The sequence below is a fragment of a genome, unplaced genomic scaffold, assembly GCF_019419815.1.
Source record: "Pyrus x bretschneideri cultivar Hongxiangsu unplaced genomic scaffold, Pyrus_bretschneideri_v1 Contig44, whole genome shotgun sequence".
Taxonomy (NCBI): Eukaryota; Viridiplantae; Streptophyta; class Magnoliopsida; order Rosales; family Rosaceae; genus Pyrus; species Pyrus x bretschneideri.
In genome coordinates, this window is record NW_025999768.1 from 2,847,241 (window position 1) to 2,871,054 (window position 23,814).

Consider the following 23,814-nt stretch of genomic DNA (forward strand, 5'->3'; position numbering starts at 1 on the left):
GGTCCTCCAACGTGCATGTTTAAGTATTTAAAACCGTTTTTAAAGTTAAAAACACAAATCATAAGCGATTGATAGAAGAAAAAGAAAACGATTTTAAAGTTATAAGCAGCTGGCACTCACTGATTAATTCTTTCTTAATCATCTTTTCACCGAATTTAATCTATCACCATTCATCACTTGTCATTTGTCAGTTCTTTTATTTATTTATTTATTTTTTTGGGTAAACCATTTGTCAATTCTTTTGATGTTGGTCTTCAACCACCTGTCCTTCTCCCACTATTTGATCCACTTTTGCTGCATCATTCACCACCCTGGGCCTGCACAGATATTTCGAACAATTGGGATTGGGATTGGAATTGATTAAGATAATATAAAATTAATTTGTATTTCTTTTGTCCAACCATTTTATTGTTCTTATATTTTTTTTTCTGAATAAACGATATTGTCTGCACTAATGGGATAGAAGAGTAAGCTAAGCTTCACAATGAGATAGCAATAATGTGATTCAAATTTACCATTTGGTGAGAATTAAACATAAAACCTCTCATTTACCAATAAATAAAAATACCATTAGACTATAATACTAAGTAATATTGTTCTTGTTTTTTTCGTTTAATACGATAATACGTATCATGTTTTGTACAGTTAACATGGGATACATAGCATAGTGTTGTAGAGTAACATTATCTTACTAGAGGAATTTGACATGTTATTTACTAAAGCCACTGCCAATCTAATCAACAAATTTGAACGAAAACCACAAGTTATCAATTAGGCTTATCATGAGTATTTTGCTTTTTGGCATCTTTAGGGAAAAATCTTAGGAAAACTAATGAAAATGACTTGAAAACTTTGAGTTTTAACGATAATTAAGGACAAAATATAGGATAAAGTGAATAGTACCAGCATTGACTTTTTAGTGTAAAAATTTGTTTTTTCATTAAAGTGAATAGTACCAGGAGCTTTTTGTTAAAGTTTTCAAAAATCTTTGCTTTTTATCAATTAGGCTTATCATTGCACACTACCCTAAGAGATTGTTTAGTGAAATGCACAAGGGTTCGGAACTCTCAATTCGAGTTTGAACTTGCACGAATGCATTTTTTAAGGTCATCGGCCATATTTTGACGTATCGTTTGACATAGAGGCCAAAAGTACATTGTCATCTCATATATATAGAGACTGCATATATAGGGAGGGGGAGTAGTCTGCAACTAATGTATGGTGATCGATATACCTCTTGTATTTAAATAAATACGTAAAACCTCAACACACGCGTGATTATAACAAGTAGTGTCGCTTCACTTATTACTAATTGATTTTAACATGAAAACTCAATTTATTTCATGATATCAAAACAATTTTTTACCCACTTGAGAACCCCACGACCATACATGTTTCGCGTCGCCATCCACTTTACGTAATATGTGTTTACATATTTATATTTGGCAAGTGTTGCTACAGCCTATACATGAGGAGGTGTTTGTTGCATGGACCTTTACTTTTAACCTGAAAATATTTGAAATATGTGTGTGGGATCGACTAAATAGATGTTGACGAGTGATGCATGGTTGGTCTTTGTGTTTTGCATATCTGTCGGGAATAATGCATAATATTTGGTAAAGTTAAAAACCTGAATTTATAGAACATAGGGAAACTTGGTGTTTCACCCTAAAAGCTAGTACGTTGAGCAGAATGTGAAAATGGTGATGGCGCTAAGGAACCAGATAAAAAGGCAGTCAGGTTTTGTGTTGTGCACGTGTAGAAGGCCAACGACAATTGCATGGAAATGCATGAATTCATGTGTCAGTATATCATTGACACCAGCTACCAACACGCATGCCCAACACGATTGAAGGGGTTTGTCGAGTTGATTTAACCCACGACTTTGTCTTTTGCCTTCCCAATTAGCATTTAGGCAGCCACCTCCACCATCTCTTTTGCTCTTTGCTTATGTTTTTTCCTTTTTTTTTTTTTTTTTTTTTTCTATTGTTATTAGATTTACTTGTGTGAGAGATGCTCTATGCAGACAATCTTATTAAACATCTTCTTTAGTTTTATGTTCTAAGAACATCATGTGTGTTTTTAAAGACCTTATTACAAGATTCTACAACTAGTGGTGGAGCTATTATAGGGTTATTGATCGTCCTTGATCCTAACAACTTAAAAAATTCTATGTATATTTGTTGTGTATTGTATTTGACTCATATATAAATAGCTAAGGCAAACTAAATTATAACTTCATCCTCCTAGTTCTTTTATTTCTTCTAGCATTTGTCTCTATTTTCTCTCTTCTTGTGTGCGACTCTATTGTGTGAACCTGTACTTGATGAAATACCTTAGTTGACAAGCCTTGCCAGTCTTCAGCATTACTCCACAATATATATCCTGCATGCACCCTCGACAAGCCTCTACAAATAATAGTAGTTGTCGACATATATTAGCATAAGCTTTCAGCATATGTTGGCAAGAATTGGCGAGTGTCTACTAGATGCTGACGAAATGACCCAATGGAAATGGTGCACTCATGCATCTTAATTATTTGTAGGAGATATATTCACCAAGAATTCAAAAATCCCAAACACTTCCAAGTTCCTACACAACAAGAAAATAAAGATCAAAACATAAGTACATACGAGACGTAACGGAATTCAGCATATATATATGATCTGACAGTCCTTTACTAATTAGCTAGGTTTATTAGGTACGTAGCTAGGTTAACTTGTACTGTAGAACTGAGCAAATTAAGTAATGGGGGTGAGTGTTTCATTGGATTGTGTACTATAATTTTAGCTCGAATAAATTGTATTGTGATCTGAAACAGAGGAAGAAGACGAAATCTAAAGTTAAATTAAAAAACTGGAGAGAGTCAAGTGGCCTAAATAGGGATCCTTTTAATCGTGTTGTTACTGATAGACATGACAGTAACAATATTCACCTGGTTTGAAAAGTTTGTTTCCTTTTACTTGGGAATCATGCTAGCATGAAATTGTTAAGTGTTAGAGCTTTCCAATAGTTAATTTAACCCTAACAATTACGATCCTAACTAGTCCTAACTTTGATTACTAAAATAAGTCTTCCATTGACTTCTCAACCTAATTAGGTTAATTAAGGATTAGCTCTACGCCCGACCCTAGCTACATGCCTCAAAGGCTCAAACCCTAACACACACACACACACACACACCACCATATTGTCAATTCTAAAGACTTTTAAATCCTAGAATTTGCACTACGGAAGGCTGTCATTGGGCCACAGATCAGGCGTTTCCAATGTTTAGGTAGAGTGTAGTTTTCACGTACACTTATTAAACTCAATCTTTACTTTGTTTTTTTTACTTATATTGGAGGGTTCGAGACTGCCTTTCTTTTCTTTCTCCAAGTTAATGTCTCCATCTAAATGTACAATGATAAAAAAGCTAGCTACCCCTACCGGTGTACCAACTGTCAATTTGAGAATCTGCATAATCATCCCGTAGATTTTAACAAACGATTAGCTCATTGTACGAAAAAGATTGATCATTCAATCTTGAGTTGTACATGTAAAGTAGCACTATGAATGCTTGTCCTTCATCATGGAACATAGTGATTAGGACATATATAGCATTTCCTTTACCTTTTGTGTTGTTGTTGCACTTATACCATTGAGTTAATTTCAGAAATTTAAGTGCATCACGTGACGATGTTGTTTAGAAAATGGAATAAATTTAAAGAAATGATTTCTACAGACCTATAAATAAAAATTATCTATTAATTCTTCTTTAATTTGTGGAATCGAAATGCCATATATAAACATGAATGTGCATTAATAAAAAAAGTGTGTCAAAATCGGATTTCGCTAAATTATTCTTCGTCTGCAGACTACGATGGTGTTTATTTCTGCATATGCAGACTGCCATTAATTATATGAGACTCTCGTCAATGCAGTGTTTAACGGAAGTAGGGTATGCATGCAAAATTGCATGGACTTTCCTATTTGTTGTTCAACTACTTAACTTAGCAGTTCTTTGGGAGATATTCATTGTGTTTGAAATATAGGTTGGTACACCGTATATCATTATTTAAATAGAGGGACATTTTAAAAATAAAACTTTCCTCTACTTAATAACCACATGTGAACATACCATCTAATGTTTCAGGCACACAGAAAAATTATCATTTTTTAAGCCAAATTTTGGAAATGTATATTAGTAGTACAAGAATCTTGCTAAAATCACTCTGTCGATGGTTAATTTTACAAATTCTAAGGATTTGGTCAAATTCATGACCAATTGACATTGACGAGATACAATGAACGATTTGAAAAAGAAAGGGATGCATTTGGATATGGTAAGTCTTTTCGATTTCTTCGTTCTCCCATTTTGTTAAATAAACATATTACAAAAGTAATGACTTAAGTCCGTCGACATCATGGCCGACCAGATTTAATTAAAAAGTTATCCAGTCAATTCCGTTTCTTGACAGACGTATAAGTTCATCCGTCATGTCTCATTATATAGGTAGATGAATACTTGAAAAAAAAAAAAAAAAAAATTATCCTCCCTTGTATAATAACATATGATGTACCGATTTATATGTTTCTTGACATATTGGTCTAATTAGTTATCCGGTTTATTACAACTAAGACCAATCCACTATATTAAGTCACATTAAAGATAGGAAAATGTAATGTTGTTTCTGTTTATTTACGTGCTTTTTGTTCATCTCACATTTGCTCCGGGTGAAGTTTGTTTTCTCAAATGTTGTTCGTTTGATGCTGAATACATGGTTTCATTCCATGACACAATGGTCACTTCTATTTGATTCAAATCAGCAGCCATAACCCTAACCCAACACGAAGATAAGAAAAACCCTAACCCAACACGAAGACAAGAAAAACCCTAACCCTAGCCCAACATGAAGACAAGAATCCAACTCCATACGAAAACAATGAACTGTAGTTGTGTTTTAGGGTTTCAATATATTTTATGCATTCAGCATTGATCTACGTAGTACATTTGCAAGATTCAGCTTTTTTATTAGGTAGTCCAAACATGGCGTGTTCTTCCTAAACATGATAGTTTACATTTTACAGATCATATTGGAAACTATGGTGTCATGAACCATGAAGAGAAGGAGGGAACCTTAGAGCCATAATTTTTCTAGCCACATTGTTCATCCCTGCAAGTTTTTTTTGTTCCAACTGTATATGTAACGCAATCACATTACATATAAACATATGTGACTTTCAATTGACACGGAACCATGTTGGTGAGATTATTTCTCTTAATTCTTACTCAATGTATTTGATTTAAAGGCTAAAAAGACCAAGTGGCTGGAGAAAATAAGAGTGCAAAAATCACTATCCTTATTCACTCTTCTACAAATATCTACACAATTCTTAAGTAACGTTTACGTTCATGCCACTAACAGAAAGGGGGTGTGATATCCACACATCCTTTTTACTTCTCACATAACTCTTATTAATTTATGTTCTTTAATCTTCTTCAATTCATTTAATCCGACAACTGCAAATTAAGAGAGTGTGTGAGAAGTAAAAATAGATATGTGGACAGCACACCCCACATAATTAAAACACACACAAATTTATAACATTGAATAAAGTGGCTAAAACCGCTGTCCATGACAGATAACAAAACCAAATACATGTATAGTTCCAATTCTTCATTTTTCTTGCAGTATGCCTATAAACCTTTCAACAGAAACATGTATTGTAACATGGTCACCCAAATTACATGCCCAAATGCCCACCCAAAAGGCCATGAGAGAGATTAAGAGAAACAAGACCCTCCCCCAACAAACCCTAACCCAACGGTTGGCTCAAAGTCTCAGTCCTTTCCCCAAAATGGTCAAAACAAAGCATCTCCCAAAATGGCAACTTAGTCATGGACACATCATTGGGCTCAAAAATTACACCATAACAAAAAACAAAACAAAAAGAGCAAAAATGAAAAGAAAAAATGAAACCACGTGTGGGCCCCCACCCGGATAAATAGTCCAACATATTCGGAGTCCAAAATTAAAAATAAAAAAAATATTATTGGACCATCTGAAACCCAAAAATAATTTGCCCTATTTTTTCAATCTGACCCCTCAAAACCAAAAAATCTTATCCCCTTTACCCTTAACGAGTCCCAAAGTCCTCTTTTAGGTCCAATTAGCTTCTCGGGTTCCAAAAGCCCAATCTCGCTTCCCCCCTTTCTCTCTCTCTCTTCCTCCCCTTCTCCCTCTCGCTGGAAAAACCCTAGATCTCGCCACCGCCGGAGACTCGAAGCTCGGCCCTTCGAGCTTCAATCCGCCTCGCCGATCTCCTCCTCCGAAACCCCTGTGGTAAATTTCCGAACTTTACAACTATTTGTTTTTTCTCTCTCTCTTTCTGAGATTTCGAAAGGTTTCAGTTTTTCGCGTTCTTAAGCTTGTGTCTCCGAAAGGATCTTAATTTTGTGTTTAATTTGGTTTTTGCGTTGTGACTTCTAAATTTTGTTGTTCAATTTGGATTTTTGTGTTGTGAATTTTGAATCTGTAGCCTGATTATGCTGTGATAAACTTTAATTTCGTCTGTTAATGTTGGGTTTGAGTTAATTTCGAACCCTTCGTCTTCGTTCTTAAATTTTTGAGTTCGATCTGTTAAATATATGTGATTACTGGGTTTTTTTTTTCCGATCTGGGCTGCTGTTTTTAAAAACGTTTAAGTCCAAAGCTCGATCAGACGACGGAAAATTGTAGGGATCTGGGTTTGTTTTTGGAAATTTTGTTACTGGTTTTAATTTTAGCCCGTTTCTGGGTTTTCTTTTGTTTTCCGAGTTTTAATCCGGTGGACTTTGATTATCCCTGACCCATCTGGGATCCATCGTACTTGTTAGAGCTCATCTTCTGTTAGAAGATGAGGGATGGGTTTTTAATCCGATGGACTGTAATCCGAGGGACTGCATGTGATCTGGGCAGGTCAATGTCTGTTTGGGTTGACTTTTTAAGTTCATGTTTCTGTACGGCCCATTTGGGTCTGGTTGGGCCAGTTTTTTAGGAATATTAAGATATTATGATATATTTATTTTAAAATGTTTAATGCGATCCCTACCAAAAAAAAAAAAAAAAATTTGAAAAAGGTAATAAAACCTAAGGAATAGTTCGTAATTGAATAAGCTGGATACTTAGATATTAAATCTTGGATTATCATTTTTTCGTTTTTCGTGTTTTGGTATTACTTCGTTTTTCAGTTTCTTGGATTAGTTTTTGCCTAATGAGAATCGAATTTCTCCTTTCGGTCGAAAAATAAATGTGTAATTGGTATATTTATGCTAGTTTGTGTTTTTGTTGTTGGGATGGTAGGGTGTTTGGAACTTTGGACCATGAAATTTGTTCCTGCTAATGCACAAAACTTGACTTGACTTAATATTTAGCTGGTTCTGTATGATGGGAATGAGTATGATGTTGTGACATATTGCGGTCATTACCATTACAGTGGTGAAGGAATGCGCGTCAACAACGTCATTAGACCTTTCTGTAACTAAATACAATTGAAAGAATCAGAGCATTTTCTTTCTGTCTTTCACAGTACATGAAGGTTTCCTATATTGTATGTCTACTGTTCTGTAGTAGTCTTATAACATTGAAGTGCGGGTTTGTTTCGCCCTTTGTTCATTCCATGTTTAATGAGGTTCTCTGAATGCAAGAAGCTGTTGTTATGTTGCTTCTGTGTATTTACATGATTTTTGGTTCAGGCTCAGATTCTGTGGCAAAGTTTTTAACATGTATTCCGTTATCACTTTGCTCTTAGTTTCAACATCTACTTTCTATTTTCTTAAAGGTTGTCCTTGTTTGCTGAATGCAGGATTTTACTTCCCAAAGACAACATGGCAACCCCTGCTGAAGAGACAATTGCCGCTCCTATTCAAGACAAAATGGCCACCCCCGTGGAAGAGCCGACGGCCACCCCCATGGAAGAGCCGACGGCCACCCCCATGGAAGAGCCGACGGCCACCCCTGTCGAAGAGCCGACGGCCACCCCTGTCAAAGAGCCGACGGCCACCCCTGTTGAAGAGCCGACGGCCACCCCCGTTGAAGAGCCGACGGCCACCCCCGTTGAAGAGCCCATGGCCACCTCCGTTGAAGAGCCCATGGCCACCCCTGTTGAAGAGCACACGGTCGCCCTTATTGAAGAGCACACGGCCGCCCCAGCTGAAGAGCACACGGCTGCTCCCATTGAGCACACGGCTGCTCCCATTGAAGAGCACACGGCCGCCCCCGTTGAAGAGCACACGGTTGTACCCGTTGAAGAGCACACAGTCGCCCCCGTTGAAGAGCACACAGCCACCCCTGTTGAAGAGCAGATGGTCGCCCTGGTTGAAGAGCCGATGTCCACACCCGTTGAAGAGGCGATGGCTACTCACTATGAAGACACGATGGCTGCCCACTTTGAAGATTCGATGGCTGCCCACTTTGAAGAGCCAATGACCACTCCTATTAACCACAAGAGGGCCACACCTGATGAAGACATGATGGAAACACCTGATGAAGAAAAGATGCTGACACTGACTCCCTATGAAAACAATGAGGTGGAAAATACAGAAACACAGCCTAACAAGCGCAGGAAAAAGAAGTCAATTGTCTGGGAGCATTTCACCATAGAGAACGTGAGTCCTGGATGTAGGAGGGCATGCTGCAAGCAGTGCAAGCAAAGTTTTGCTTACAGTACGGGTTCAAAAGTAGCGGGTACCAGCCACCTCAAACGCCACATTGCAAAGGGGACTTGCCCAGCACTTCTTCGTAACCAGAACAACAATCAGTCTTCCCCATATACCCCAGCGACAAGGGGTGGCAGCTCTTCCAATCCACCAAAAAGGCGTTACCGGACTCCTAACACACCCCAAATTATATATGATCCAGACCGTTGTCGCCATGAGATTGCAAGGATGATCATCATGCATGACTACCCCCTGCATATGGTTGAGCATCCTGGGTTTGTAGCTTTTGCACAGAATCTTAACCCACGGTTCAACATGGTGAGCTTCAATACTGTTCAAGGAGATTGCGTTGCAACTTACCTAACAGAAAAGCAAAGTGTCACCAGGTTTATTGAGGGCATACCTGGACGTGTATGCCTTACTTTGGACATGTGGACTTCCTCTCAGAGCGTGGGTTATGTGTTTGTTACTGGGCACTTCATTGATGCTGACTGGAAGTTGCACAGGCGGCTGCTCAATGTAGTGATGGAACCATATCCAGACTCTGATTCTGCTCTTAGTCATGCTGTTGCTGTTTGCCTTCATGATTGGAGTTTGGAAAACAAGTTGTTTTCAGTCACTTATGATCAGCCACTGAGTGAGACTGCTCTTGAAAATTTAAGGCCTCTTCTTTCAAATAAGAACCCACTTATCCTCAATGGTCAACTATTGGTTGGGCATTGCATTGCCCGTACTTTGAGCAGCATTGCAAAAGAAGTGTTGGTGGCAGGAAGTGATGTGGTCAATAAAGTACGGGATAGTGTAAAGTATGTGAAGACATCAGAGTCCCATGAAGAAAAGTTTCTGGAGCTTAAGAGTCAGCTCCAAGTCCCAAGTGAAAGGAGCCTATCAATTGATGACCAAACTAAATGGAACACAACGTATCAAATGCTGGTGGCCTGTTATGAGTTAAAGGAAGTGTTTTCTTGCTTGGATACATCTGATCCTGATTACAAACAAGCCCCGTCAATGGAAGACTGGAAGCACGTTGAGACTATCTGCACATTTTTGAAACTTATCTTTGATGCAGCCAACATCCTTACCACTACGACTAACCCAACTCCAGTTACTTTCTTCCATGAAGTGTGGAGGATTCAGACAGATCTGACTAAGACGGTTGCAAGTGAGGATCCCTTCATTAGCAGCCTAACTAAGACAATGCAAGAAAGGATTGAAAAATACTGGAAGAATTGTAGCCTGGCTTTGGCGACAGCAGTAGTTATGGATCCCAGGTTCAAGATGAAGCTTGTTGAGTTCAGTTTCAACAAAGTTTATGGCGAAGAAGCTCCAACGCATATCAAGGTTGTTGATGACGGAATTCATGAGCTCTTTCATGAATATTTGACACTGCCTTTGCCTCTCACACCAACTTATGCAGACGAAGGGAATAACTACATTAAGACAGAGGATTCCCAAGGCGGAGCTAATCTGACAGACAACGGACTCACGGACTTTGACATGTACATCATGGAGACAACCAGCCAACAGATGAAGTCGGAGCTGGATCAGTATTTGGACGAGTCTCTGCTTCCCCGAGTTCATGACTTTGATGTATTAGGCTGGTGGAAACTGAACAAGATGAAGTACCCGACGCTTTCAAAGATGGCTCGTGACATTTTGTCAATTCCGGTATCTACAGTTTCTTCCGACTCTGTCTTTGATACAACGGTCAAGGAGATGGATCAGTACAGGACTTCCCTACGACCAGAGACGGTGGAAGCCCTCATATGTGCCAAGGACTGGATGCAGTATGGATCAGCCGACGCGTCCACTGCACTTGTCAGAATGGAATATTAGATCGTAGGTCTCTTCCACCGTCACGCGTGATGGACGGGAAGTTGGCCGCCGGGAAGATGTATGATGGTAGGTGTTTGTATCATTTAACCTAGTTTATTTCTACCAGTAGGAGTTTACCTTTTGTATTATTTGAAGACGTTGAATGCTTGGACATGAATTTTTAGCCTTAATTTATGGTAGTCTTAAAATTATGATGATTTACATGAAGTTTGGGATATGGATGGAGCATTATATGCTTTGTTTCCGAGTTATTTTTGCTCGAAAAATACTTGGTTCCTTACATGTAAGGCGGCTATTCTTCTTCTCGCACAAATTAGATTTTGAAGTATGTGCAAAAAAAATATTTCAAAATTTTCATTTCATAGATTTAACGGGAGTTTGGTACATATCTATCCGTCATTGGCAGTTAAGGAAGAACCTTCTTTACGTCGAAAACCTAATGGCTTGTTTGTTACTTTTAAAATGATTGAAACCACTTTTAGAAAAAATATTTTTGGGTTCTAAAATCATTTGAAGTGCTTCTTATAAAAAAACACATAACCAAATATTTGTTCCATTTTAACAAAAAAGGCTTTCAATCATTTAACAGTACTCTCAAACGAGCCCTAGGTTGTGTGATTTTTTTTTTTTTTTTTGGGTCGTTCACCAATTTATAGTGTTCAGCCTCACCACTCCATTATTTGTCGGAGAACGAATTTGATTTAGGTAAATAATTATCGCACTCCATGTTATTCATCTACTGCTTTCTTGCTTTCTAGAGCATTGATCGAACAAATCAAATAAGAATCAAAACACTGACACAAAGAGTAGTGCAAAACGAAAAACGAGTCTGCGAATATCATTTTTGCTCGTGTCGGTGATTCAATTGGGAGTTTAAGCTCATAATTTGTTCACAAATGGAATTATATTGACGCATTTATTCATTAGTGTTACAAGACTGGTTCGCATGATCACATAATATGTAATAAATTTATTTAAATATCCTCTCTCTCAACAATGTGAAGAAAACCAAAAACACGTATGCTACACTAAGTGCATAATACAATTGATTATAAATCTTTTTTCAAGTTTTCAACTAATTGTATTAATCCACTTTGTGTAACGGACCATGTTCCTGCACCCTAAAAATTATCTCCAAGAATTGCACAAAGTGGAAATTCAAAGGCTAAAGGCCCAACCCGCACCACTCCGACTAATGCCCAGCCCTACATGACAATAAACTCGTTTCATGTAATTCGAAATAGGAAATTCAATTCTTAAGCCCTACTACACCTAAACAACGACGTTGGTACATAAACACAAGATCAAAGGAACATATTACCAATTTAACTTAAATTTTTCCCCTTGGCGCGCTCTGTGTGACTCAAGCATATTCACAAGAATCTCGCAGAAGTTGCATTATCGTCATAACTATGCAGCTGTGGGAGAATGGCTATTTGAAGGCTTTCCCGATTTTTCCTAAAGGCGTGTGATATGCTTGGAAATATAAGACATAAAGCTAAGATAAGATATAAAGCTAAGTTTCTCATATATTTTTACATAATTTTTCAAAAGATAAATCGACTCCAAAACTGGCATGCAAGTCAGATGACTTCTTTCGTAGTTTGTTTTATTAATTGTTTAGGAGTTTGTTTTGTGGAAAAATTAAGATCTAGTACTTAGTCACCAATTTCATAGACTGAAACCTTTTTGGGTTTTAGTTTTTTTTTTTTTATCAAAATCTTTTGACTTGAGACTTTGTACATCTCAGCATTATACTAATAACACACTTCCATGTCATCTTTTTTATTTTTTTTTACAACAAATTTTAATTTATAATTTCTCCCACATTGATTATCACATTCAAAAGGTTGAATAACATTTGTAGCTGAAAATCTCAAAATTCTCTCACTCAAATTTATGTTTATATTCAAATTCAACATTATTACATTGAATATTTATCTCTAAAATTAAATTTTGCCAAAAAAAATTTCAAACTTATTTTTCCTCCATGACCATTATATTGCAAAATTCTAACAAATGACCATTATATTGCAAAACCATAACCAATGGCCATTATATTGCTATGAACGCAATTTTAATTTCATTGGATATATATGATTTTAATGTTGAAATTGTACATGGGTACATTCTTATGAATTACTATAATTGTACATGGGTACATTCTTATGGGAACATTTATCTTTTATCATGACATTTTATCTTATTAATTTATAACTACTATTTTCATTCAATAAAAAAAAAACAATTCTTTTCATAATTTATTTTCCACATTTTAATCACCAATTTTTCATTGGTTTAAGGTTTTCTAAGGGTGGATTTTGTTGTTTGATCCCATAAAGGTTAAAGTTCAAATCTTATGGGATTTTATATTCCGTAAAATGTGGTAGTTCATTTATTTAATTGCTTTAAATGTTCCGCAAAAAAAAAAAAAAAAAAAAGAAAAAAAAAAGAAAGCTTTAAAGGATGTCTTATGGGATTTCAAATCTTTGAGCGTATTTTATTCTAGGTTCAGATTTCTAATGATTGATCACCTTTCATCTAGATATTTAGATAAATTTATGAGGATGATCAATCAATTAGGTTTACTAGAATTAAGATTAAGAATAGTCGACAAACTAGCGAGGATGACCAATATCAGGCTAGTCCTACTTGGTTGACATGATTCTTCTACACTTAACAGGTTTTTTTGTGTTTAATTTGTATGCCTAACCAATATGATATAATTATCACATAGAGATAGTTGATGTCTGACCACAACTTAATTCATACCTTAGAAAGAATAATCTTTAACATTGGCATGGTAATTGGATAGTAGTTGGCTCTTAGAGATGTAAATAGGATTTTTATTGGTGAATTCATAACCTTAGGTTTTTTTGTGTCGTATGTTTATTTTAATTAATTGTCTTTTCTTTTTTCTTATTAATTTTAGTCTTACTCAGTTACTCAATTATTCAATTCAAATTATCCTTTGTTGTTTAATTAAGTCTAGCGTGATTAGTTGGTTAAATTGGTGTTAAAGCATCCCTGTGGGATCGACCTTGTATTTGCACATCTTACTACAATTGATTCGTGCTCTTGCGAAATTTAATTTCGTTTAAATTAATCTATTATTTAGGTTAGTTTAAATTTACATCAAGTTGTTGGCGCTGTTGTCGGAAATTGCCTCTTAATCTTAATTGTGCTTTACTTAATTTTATTTTTCCGTTTTCCATTTTTGTTTGTGTAGTTCTTTTTTTTTTTTTTCCTTCATTCATTCTTTCAATTTTCTGTTTTATTAAAAAAAAAAAAAAACACGGTAGTCTTCTTTTTTGTCCAATTCAATTTTTAATTGAAGTCCCTTGGTTATTTGGAGTCTTTATGTTTGTGTTGAACTTCGTGAGTTATTAGGAGTAGTAGTCTTTGGTTTAATTTCTCTTTTCAGTCAAGTAGTTCTCTTTTGTTGCTACTTATTACTACGGTTTGATGATATTTCTCTTCATTTGTAAGTGATAGGCAGAAATGTAATGCTCCAAATGTTCCTGTAAATTCTTGTTCGAATCTCATAGAAGACAAATTCGATACTAGATTAAGTTGCTTAACCAAACTCACCCTCATGTTCCCTTTTTTTACTATTTTCAATTTTCTTTTTGTAGGCGCATATGGCTTGGAAACAATGCCAAAGGAAAATTGACCTTCTAATTCTCAATTCACAGAGTTTATACAAGAAGCCACATTAGTGGAACCCAATAAACCCTACATGGGAAGAATCTTTTGCATTGATGATTCAAGCTAATATGCAGTCAGCAAACAACCACTCAACTTTTGCAAAAGCTCACTCAAGGGCATCAAATTCTTCCGCAAGGGAAGCAAGCAAATAATCAAGCAATTGCAATTTTGTTAAAACAAGTTGGTCAAATTGAGTGGCAAAAGATATATTGAGTGCCATCTCCAGTACAATATGTAGAAGGGTATAAGTACTAAATAACCTTTGTAGATGAATTTTCCAGATTCATGTGGATATTTCCTATGATCAATAAATCAGATGGTTGTTCAATTTTTGTGAAGTTCGTTGCATTTGTGTTTAATCAGTTTAATGCTTCAATTAAATGCTTTCAATCTGATGGAGGAGATGAGTATATGAGTAAAGCATTTAAGGAGTTTTTAGCAAGCAAGGGCATTTTACACATGGTTTCACGTCCATACACTCCTCAATAGAATGGTATTGCTAAAAGGAGACATCACCATTTAGTGGAAACTGCTATAACTTTACTAACAGAAACAAACTTGCCACAAATGTTTTGGTATCATGCTTGTTCCCATGCAGTTCTACTAATTAATAGAATGCCATCTAAGAATTTGGAGTTTAAATCTCCATATCAGCTTTTGTTTGGGAAAGTTCCAGAGATTCATAATTTTAAGGTGTTTGGGACTGCCATTTATCCCTTGATGAGACCATATGCTGTTAACAAGCTCCAAGCTTGATCTTCTTAGTGTGTATTTCTTGGCTATGCCTGGGGTATAAAGGAGCAGTATGCTATGATTTGAAGAATCGAAGGTTGATTTTGTCAAGACATATAATACACAATGAAGAAGTGTTTCCATATAAAACTGAACTGTCTCAAGAGTATAATAGTTCTGAGCAATCCAAGAGGGTAAGAGATGATGTGGTTGTGGTTCAAATGCCTGTCCCTCCAACAAATAGTCAAGTGGTGTCTCCATTCAAGAATTACAAGCAGATTCATTATTAGAGAATGCCTCTCATCAGCAAGCTTGGGGTAGTAATCAAATTAAGAAAGATAGCGCCAACACCACATCCGATATATGGGGTCTAAGGGACCTCATATCTTGGGGTCCTGCCCATGCGAACTCCCCAACCTGGTGCAATAGCAGTAGTCGACTCAAAAGGTGCCCATCCCCATGCTCCTGCTCGTGGAATTCTTGGACCTCGCTGGGATTTGCGCCCCCAAACTGGTAGAATAGCGCGTGGCGCTGCTGCAGCGGCAGCAACTGGAGGAGCACCATGGAGTGGAGGCACGACAGCTGCTGCATCCGCCTGGGGTGATGCACCAGCCGGAGGAGAAGCAGCTGCGGAAGGGTCACGAACTATACCATCGACCAACTCTGGCTGGTCTCTCAGGAAGAGATCATCCCTGTGCCTGGAATGATTGCCTTCCACCACAAAACCCTGAAAAGTTAGAAAACTGAAGTTTCATTTTCCTCTCAGTTTACCCATCTCGTCCCTTCGCTCTCAAAGCCGGTAATCGAACGCTGGAAAGGCCCTTGAAACACATCTACGAAACCTTGGATATGTCCAGATGGAATCCATTTCCATCATGCGCCCAGGTCACGCCTATTGGGTTTCCGTTGAGAAACGCATACAGATATCAGACAAAGTTTTCAGCCATGTTAACTAGCTCACAGATTGAAATTTTAATCAGTTCAGCGTTACTTGGCAGTCTGTGCTACTGACTTAACAAATGGAAAAAAGAAAAAAAAAATCCAAAATTTTCATAACTTTCTCGGTCTTCAAAATTACTGTAAAAGAGCCGAAGCTCAATCCAATTCCATCCAAACCTAATCTCACTAACTTGACACACTGCATGCATTTTCTTTCCCTCCATTTTCTCAGCAGCCAAACAGAGCACAAAGATTCTCTGATTACTGATCAAGAAATTTATCACGCAGTTCACTCATAGCTCGTTTTATCAAATGTTTATGTATGAAAGGAACGACTAAGATAGTAGTAAACATTTTTCTTTCGCTCCCATTTCTCGGCAACCAAACAGAGCACAAAAGATTCTCTGGTTACTGCTGAATTACCAACAACTTAATTACTCAATTCATTCATAGATCGTTTTATCATATGTGTATATAGTAGTTATCGATTTCTTTCGCTCCATTTTCTCGGCAGCCAAACAGACCACTGATTACTAAATTTCCAAGAAATCAGGTAGTTCAATCACAGTTCATTTTCTATCGAATCTCACAAACAAAGCATTACATGCATGTGCGTACCAACTGTATATCACCTAAATCAAGAACAATTTCACAGAGGATTACCAAAAAATGAAAGAACAATTTCACAGAGGATTGCCAAAAAAAAAACAAAAAAAATAAAAGAACGATTTCAGAGCAGTAATCAATTTTCTTTCGATTTGGAAAATCAACAGTTTATAAGGTTTCGGAGGTGAGATAAATTACCTGATTTGTTGCAGGCCCCTGAAGCTTCAACTCCACCTCCAAGGTCTGAAATGGTTTTAGAGAGAGAGAGAGCGCGAAGCAGAAGTTCCAGAGTCTGAAATGGTTTTAGAGAGAGAGAGAGAGAGAGCGGGAAACGGTTGAATTCATAACTGAATATCACACGTGCGAGACACTCGTGTCGGAAAATGGATTCAGAAGAAAGCAAGGGAGGGGAAGGGATTCCCTGGGGCACTGACCATTTCAAGGACTTGTGCTCGTTTCTGTCTATTGGGAGATTGATGAGTTTGGGCTACCTGGAGCAATGTGGTTGGTTTAGCTATGAGTACTTTTGTAGTTAATAAGCTCAGGTCCCACGGTGACGTCGAGGGTCTCACATCCAACTTTGGGCTACGTGGTGCAACTAATCTTACCAAAATCTTTGTCTACACAGTTAGATTGTTCTGCTTTGGTGAAATTACACATTTTTGGTTTAGTTCCTACTTTAGCGAAATTACATATTTAAAGTTACTACTACCAACTCGAATAGAGTTTTTATTTAAAATATTAGTAATCAATGCTAGAAGCTTGAAATTCATTTAGAGAGTTCATTGGAGATGCCCTTACACTTGCAATAGTTATGTCATACCATTTGGATATCATACATTACTTTAAATGTGATTAATGCAATTTATATAAAAATATATGATCGATTCAGTGTGGTTTTAGTTGGTTTTCAAAGTGTGAAAATCGGACACAAATAAAAAGAAATCGGTTCAGTTATTGAATTATTTGACTTTTTTATTGGTCAAAATCAAGATTAAGTTCGGTTTTGGTTTGTTTGATCCCCACCCCTAATTTGTGTGTTGGAAAATACATTTACAAGATAGTTCACATGTGGTTGGAATCGGTGTTGGTACTGATTTTTTAATAACCAACCAAACTCGAAGTAGTATTGCCAGGGACGTAGCTAGAGATCTACATAAATTGGGTTGGGGGGGGGGTTCTTCAAACAAGAAAGTCACAAATTATAAAATTCAAAAATGTACTAAACAAAATACTTATATACTAATCCATAAAGTTTTTCATACAACGTTTTACAATAACTCTTATTGTGTTTTCATGTTTTGAAATTGTTGCATGACAACTTCATGACCGATACCATAAAAAATCTCTCTCTATAAAAGTAATGGAGTTTCCATTGACCAAAAAACTGAAGCAAGACTTGTTTGCATCATCCTGCTTTTATCTGTGCACAAACATGAACATCCTCAGAATGTTGTTTGGGTTTGAGGTCACAATGGTTTGTGTTTGTTTATCTGTATATCATCCCTGCATTGATTGCGCCCTAGCTAGCGTCACCAAGTTGGTCGTCCGGCGCCTTCATGGATGGAGGGCTAAGAAATCCGTTACACGGAGGTTTTTTGTTTTCCTTCTTTTGGATTCGGTGTGGAAACTCCTTTGAAATTGAAGGTTATGGCGGAGAATGTGGAACCAACCAAGAAAGGCCATAAGAGAAGAAAAAATCAAATTCAAAACATCCAGATCCAGCAGCAAACATGGAATTGCTCAAGCAATCCTCAAGGTAAATACTGAGATTTTCTGCTTTTATTAGGTAAACTGCTGTTATTACTTAAACTTCAAATCACACATGTGGTCACAGACAGATAGGAGACCACGGAGCAAGAACGAAACAAGAAAAAAAAATACAACACAGAAAGAAACTAGTTGCCATTGCTGAACAACAGATATCAGTTTTACTAAATCAATCGGTACTTTTGTTCTTCCTATGTCCTAGCTCGCGGCTAATTCCTCTCCCCGGGCGGGCTGAGAGCTGATTTGCACGCTGCTGTGGTAGTCTAGGAACGGGTGTCGGCCACCACGGCAGCACATACGGGAAGAAGTATATACTCGTAACAATTGCACTCTTTTCAGCTATCGTTGACCACTCCCTTGTATGAATGTTGCACAGTACAATATCTTGATTCACACGCAGATACCAAACATCCTTGTTATTCGGGTCCACACTTGCCATTGTAAGTGGATATGCATCATCGTGGTACATTTCGGGGTCCAAGGAACAAACCCTGTGTTCACTCAAACACAATTTCCCATCTCCTTGATTATCTTCTTCTTTCAACTCCCAAACATACAAAGCTCTCCTGACAATGTCCAACTCATACATATGCAGACGCCCTCCACACTGATCACCTAGGCACTGAATGGAATGTTCATCCATAGGCTCATCGAATACAATGAAACAACATTCACCATCAACACCGCTGTCTTTACTAGTGACAGTGATGTTATCGTCGTTGAACAGATCCAACCCGAGAACCCGAAGACGGCCCTTAACGTAATTCGACCAATACAACCTTCTGTTGCAAGCAAAGCCGAAGCGATCAAACATAACATGATGGAGTTTTCGCGGGCATGATATTAATGACTCTCGCCATTCTCCCGTCTCAAAAGAGAATACCTCTAGTGCAAACTTATCGGAGGTAAGTTCCTCAACACTAGGAGGAAGAATTCTAACAACCTTGCACCTGTACTGAGCATTAAGCTGCACGAGATGTCGTCCTTCAGTATCGCCTTCCTCACAGTTATAGTAGGGCATATCGCAGACGAATCCCACGTGTGCGATCATGTCGCATCGGGTAGGGGCTGGAGGAAGCGCAACCCAGCTCAAGGTGTGTGGATTGCATATGTAGTACGAACGAGCGAAATATTTGTCGTCGGAGCACAAAACCAAATCATTATACGTCCCTGCCACGAATGGACCTTCTTTCAATCAGTGGAAACTCTTGAGTCTTTCAAACATCGGAGTTAGCACCTTTGACGATGACGATGATGGCGACGGTGTCAGTCTCGAAAGTAAATCTTCTCCTTCCACGCTTATCAGAGTGCGTATGATCGGCGTTTGCTTATCAATTTGGAGACAGAGAAAGCGGCCGGTGAAATAAGATTCCGAGATGAGAGTGTGCCAACGCTTGGACACGCACTTGCATTGAAAAACGAATCTACTGCTTGGAAGCCGAGAAATTATTTCCGCCAACAAAGCATCGGGGAGATCAGCAATATGAGTAGCACTCATCACTTTTGATGATGTTGATGTTTTTGATAGTTTTGAGCGGACATATTCAGAGACCGGGGCTCCAACGGACGACTGGGATCTACGTCTTCTTTCCATGGCGGCACAAATATAATTAAATCCACTACGACCTTCCTCCTGTCTCTACGTTATGTTATATAGTGTTTCAAAAGATGTATTTTACATGGAGAGGGAGAGTTCGGCTAAACCACACAATGAGTGACCTAAATTAGTTGTACTTCATCTTTCTTACTCTCCAAAGGAAATTGTGGTCATCTACCATTCGATGCTAATACGACGGTAAAGGTTGATTTATTGTTTGTATTTTTTCTCCACCGTTGAATTAAATCCAACAGTGAGTAACTACGGGACTCTTTGATGCATATACAAAGCCTTTTGAGATAAATCAAAAGCTCTTTTAACCAAGTTTGGCAAAAAAAGTTGAACTTACAAGTGCTTTCAAACGATTACAATAATTATGTCACACCATTTGGATATCAGACATTACTTTAAATGTGATTAATGCAATTTATTTAAAAATATATGATAGATTCAGTGTGGTTTTAGTCGGTTTTAAAAGTATGAAAATCAGACTCAACTAAAAAGAAATCGGTTCAATTTTTGAATTATTTGACTTTTTTTTTTTAGTCAAAGCCAAACTAAACCAAAATTCATTGATTAATTTTCGTTTTGATAAGTTCGATGCCCTCCCCTAATTTGTGTGTTGGAAAAAACATTTACAAGATAGTTCATATGAGGTTAGAACCAGTGTTGGGATTGAAAATTTTGACTAGTACAAGATATTTTGATATTGTAATTTTCAAGTCCCGATCATCCCTAAACCAAATGGTTTCGGTTTGGTACAATACCATTTTGGTGTATTCATACCATACCCTCTTCAAAGTGAGAATGATTTATATGGAATGAGTTTACTGTAACGTGATGTCTTTTGTCCAATAAGGCATTGCTATATGTAATTTTTTTTGCACATGACAGTAGGGGTGGGCATTCTCATGGGTCACCCGACCAACCCAACCGACCCATCTGTAATTCTCTGGGTTGGGTTTTGTCTTTAAAGTTTTGATTTTCGGGTCATAACCCGCCCACCCGTGTGAAACAAGCGTGGAATTTGGTTTATTAATTCTCAGACCCATCGGTACCCGACCCACCCGCAAGTACTTAGCACCTCAGTTTACAACCAGCTTCTTCATCCTATAATCACATGCAATCTCGCATTAGAAGTATGCACAGTGCTTCCATGATTTTTGTTGCTCAATTCATTGATTATCAAATCAAATCCATCTCTTTCTCCCTATTACCGCCAGCAAAAGGGCCAAATTTAGATTAATCTTACATGTTGCCATATTTAATATAATCTCTCAAACTCTCTCTTAATTCCTCTCTATGTTGCCGCCGTCCATGTCCGATGTCATTACCCACAAACCATGAAACTACCAGACAGATTGCACAACCCAATAAACCGTCCAACCCACCCACATATTGACAAGTTGGCAGGCTCGGTCTCTTTCGTCTGTCGGCCGAAAACGGTTTGAAGAAACTAGCACTTCGGATCGGTCAACGGCTAAAGGCCCAACCCGCACCGCTCCGACCGATGCCCAGCTCTACATGACAATAAACTCGTTTCAATTCTTAAGCCCTACTACTACTAAACGACGAAGTTGGTACATAAACATGGGATCAAAGGAACATATTACCAATTTAACTTTAATTTTTCCCCTTGGCACGCTCTGTTTCTGACTCAAGCATATTCACAAGAATCCCGTAGAAGTTGCTTTCTCGTCAGAACTGTGCAGCTGTGGGAGAATGGCTATTTGAAGGCTTTTCTGATTTTTCCTAGTGGCGTGCGATATATGCTTGGAAAGATAAGACATAAAGCTAAGCTTCTCATATATTTTTACATAATTTTCCAGAAGATAAATTGACCCCAAAATTGGCGTGCAAATCAGATGACGTCCTTCGTAGTTTGTTTTATTAATTGTTTAGGAGTTTGTTTTATGGAAAAATTAGGATCCAGTCTTTAGTCACCAATTTCATAGACTGAAACCTTATTAGTTTTTAGTTTTTTATAAAAGTATTTTGACTTTGTACACCTCAGCATTATACTAATAACACACTTCCATGTCATTTTTTTATATTTTGTTTTTACAACAAATTTTAATTTATAATTTCTCCCAAATTGATTATCACATTCAAAAGGTTGAATGACATTTGTAGCTGAAAATCTCAAAATTCTCACTTAAATTTATGTTTATATTCAAATTCAACATTATTACATCGAATATGTATCTCCAAAATTAAATTTTGCCAAAAAAAATTCAAACTTATTTTTCCTTCATGACCATTATATTGCAAAACCATAACAAATGACCATTATATTGCAAAACCATAACTAATGGCATTATATTGCTATGAACGCAATTTTAATTTCATTGGGCACGTATGATTTTAATGTTGAAATTGTATATAGGTACGTTCTTGTGGATTACTATAATTATACATGGGTACATTCTTATGGGAACATTTATCTTTTATCATGACATTTTACCTTATTAATTTACAACTACTATTTTCATTCAATAAAAAAAAAAAACAATTCTTTTCATAACTTATTTTCCACAATTTAATCACCAATTTTTCATTGGTTTAAGGTTTCCTAAGGGTGGATTTTGTTGTTTAATTATAACATCTCACATCGTCCAAGGGACTCCGATGTTAAACGAGGCCTTTTGGGAGCTCACTGACTTCGGGTTCGTAGGAACTCCGAAGTTAAACGAATTCGTAGCGAGATCAATCTCAGGATGGGTGACCCACTGGGAAGTTCTCGTCTGAATTCCCAGAAACAAAACCATGAGGGCGTAGTCGAGACTCAAAGCGGACAATATCGTGCTACAGTGGAGTCGAGCTCAGAATGTACTGGGGTCCCGCATCGGGATGTGACATTAATCCGATAAAGGTTAAAGTTCAAATCTTATGGGATTTTATATCCCGTAAAATGTGGTAATTTATTTATTTAATTGCTTTAAATGTTCCGATAAAAAAAAATGCTTTAAAAGATGTCTATATTACAATATTTAAAATCCCACAAATGTGATCAGTCTTTACAATATTTAAATATCTATGGCCAACTTCCCATCATGCGTGATGGACGGGAAGTTGGCCGCCGGGAAGATATATGATGGTAGGTGTTTGTAGCATTTAACCTAGTTTATTTCTACCAGTTGGAGTTTATCTTTTGTACTATTTAAGAGGTTGAATGCTTGGACATGAATTTTTAGCCTTAATTTATGGTAGTCTAAAAATTTTGATGATTTACATGAAGTTTGTTGGGATATGGATGGAGCATTATATGTAAATAAATAATGTCATTTAAAGGATTTAACGGGATTTTGGTACATATCTATCCGTCATTGGCAGTTAAGGAATAACCTTCTTTACTTTGAAAACCTAATGGCTTGTTTGCTACCTTTAAAATGATTGAAACTGCTTTTAGAAAAAAAATGTTTTTGGGTTCTAAAATTATTTGAAGTGCTTCTTATAAAAAAACACATAATTGAAGATTTGTTCCATTTTAACAAAAAAGGCTTTCAATCATTTAACAGCACTTTCAAACGAGACCTAAGCTATGTTAATTTTTTTTTTTGGTCGTTCACCAATTTATAGTGTTCAGCCTCCCCACTCCATTATTTGTCGGAGAACAAGTTTGATTTAGGTAAATATTATCGCTCCATTTTATTCATCTACTACTTTCTTGCTTTCTACACCTACTAGCCTCTCTGCACGCACTAACGTGCGTGCGAGAGACATTTTTGCATCACGGGCGCTACGCGCCCCAAAGATGTGTTGTTTTAGATATTCTTATATTTCTTAAGTGATTATTTTATAAAATGTGTTTGTGTCCATCACAACAATTTCTTATTATTTTCAATTTTTTATTATGTTCAATCATCTAACTTAGTCTTTTTGCACCTGCCCATTGTACCCAAAAATGAAATTTATGAATTGTACACTAACCAATCCACCTTTTTTT

General features: G+C 37.1%; 1 protein-coding gene across 1 annotated transcript; it reads left to right on the top strand.

The window, feature by feature from the left end:
- The first annotated feature begins 6,165 nt into the window (after positions 1–6,165).
- LOC103953909 (zinc finger BED domain-containing protein DAYSLEEPER) lies at positions 6,166–10,713 on the top strand. Its single transcript, XM_009365709.3, has 2 exons — positions 6,166–6,326; positions 7,828–10,713. Exon 2 carries the CDS (start codon positions 7,850–7,852, stop codon positions 10,514–10,516), a length of 2,667 nt encoding a protein of 888 aa, XP_009363984.2. The 5' UTR covers positions 6,166–6,326; positions 7,828–7,849; the 3' UTR covers positions 10,517–10,713.
- Positions 10,714–23,814: the final 13,101 nt, after the last annotated feature.

Excerpts from the sequence above, each read along its gene's own strand:
- LOC103953909 (XM_009365709.3), top strand. The coding sequence starts at position 7,850 with ATGGCAACCCCTGCTGAAGAGACAATTGCCGCTCCTATTCAAGACAAA.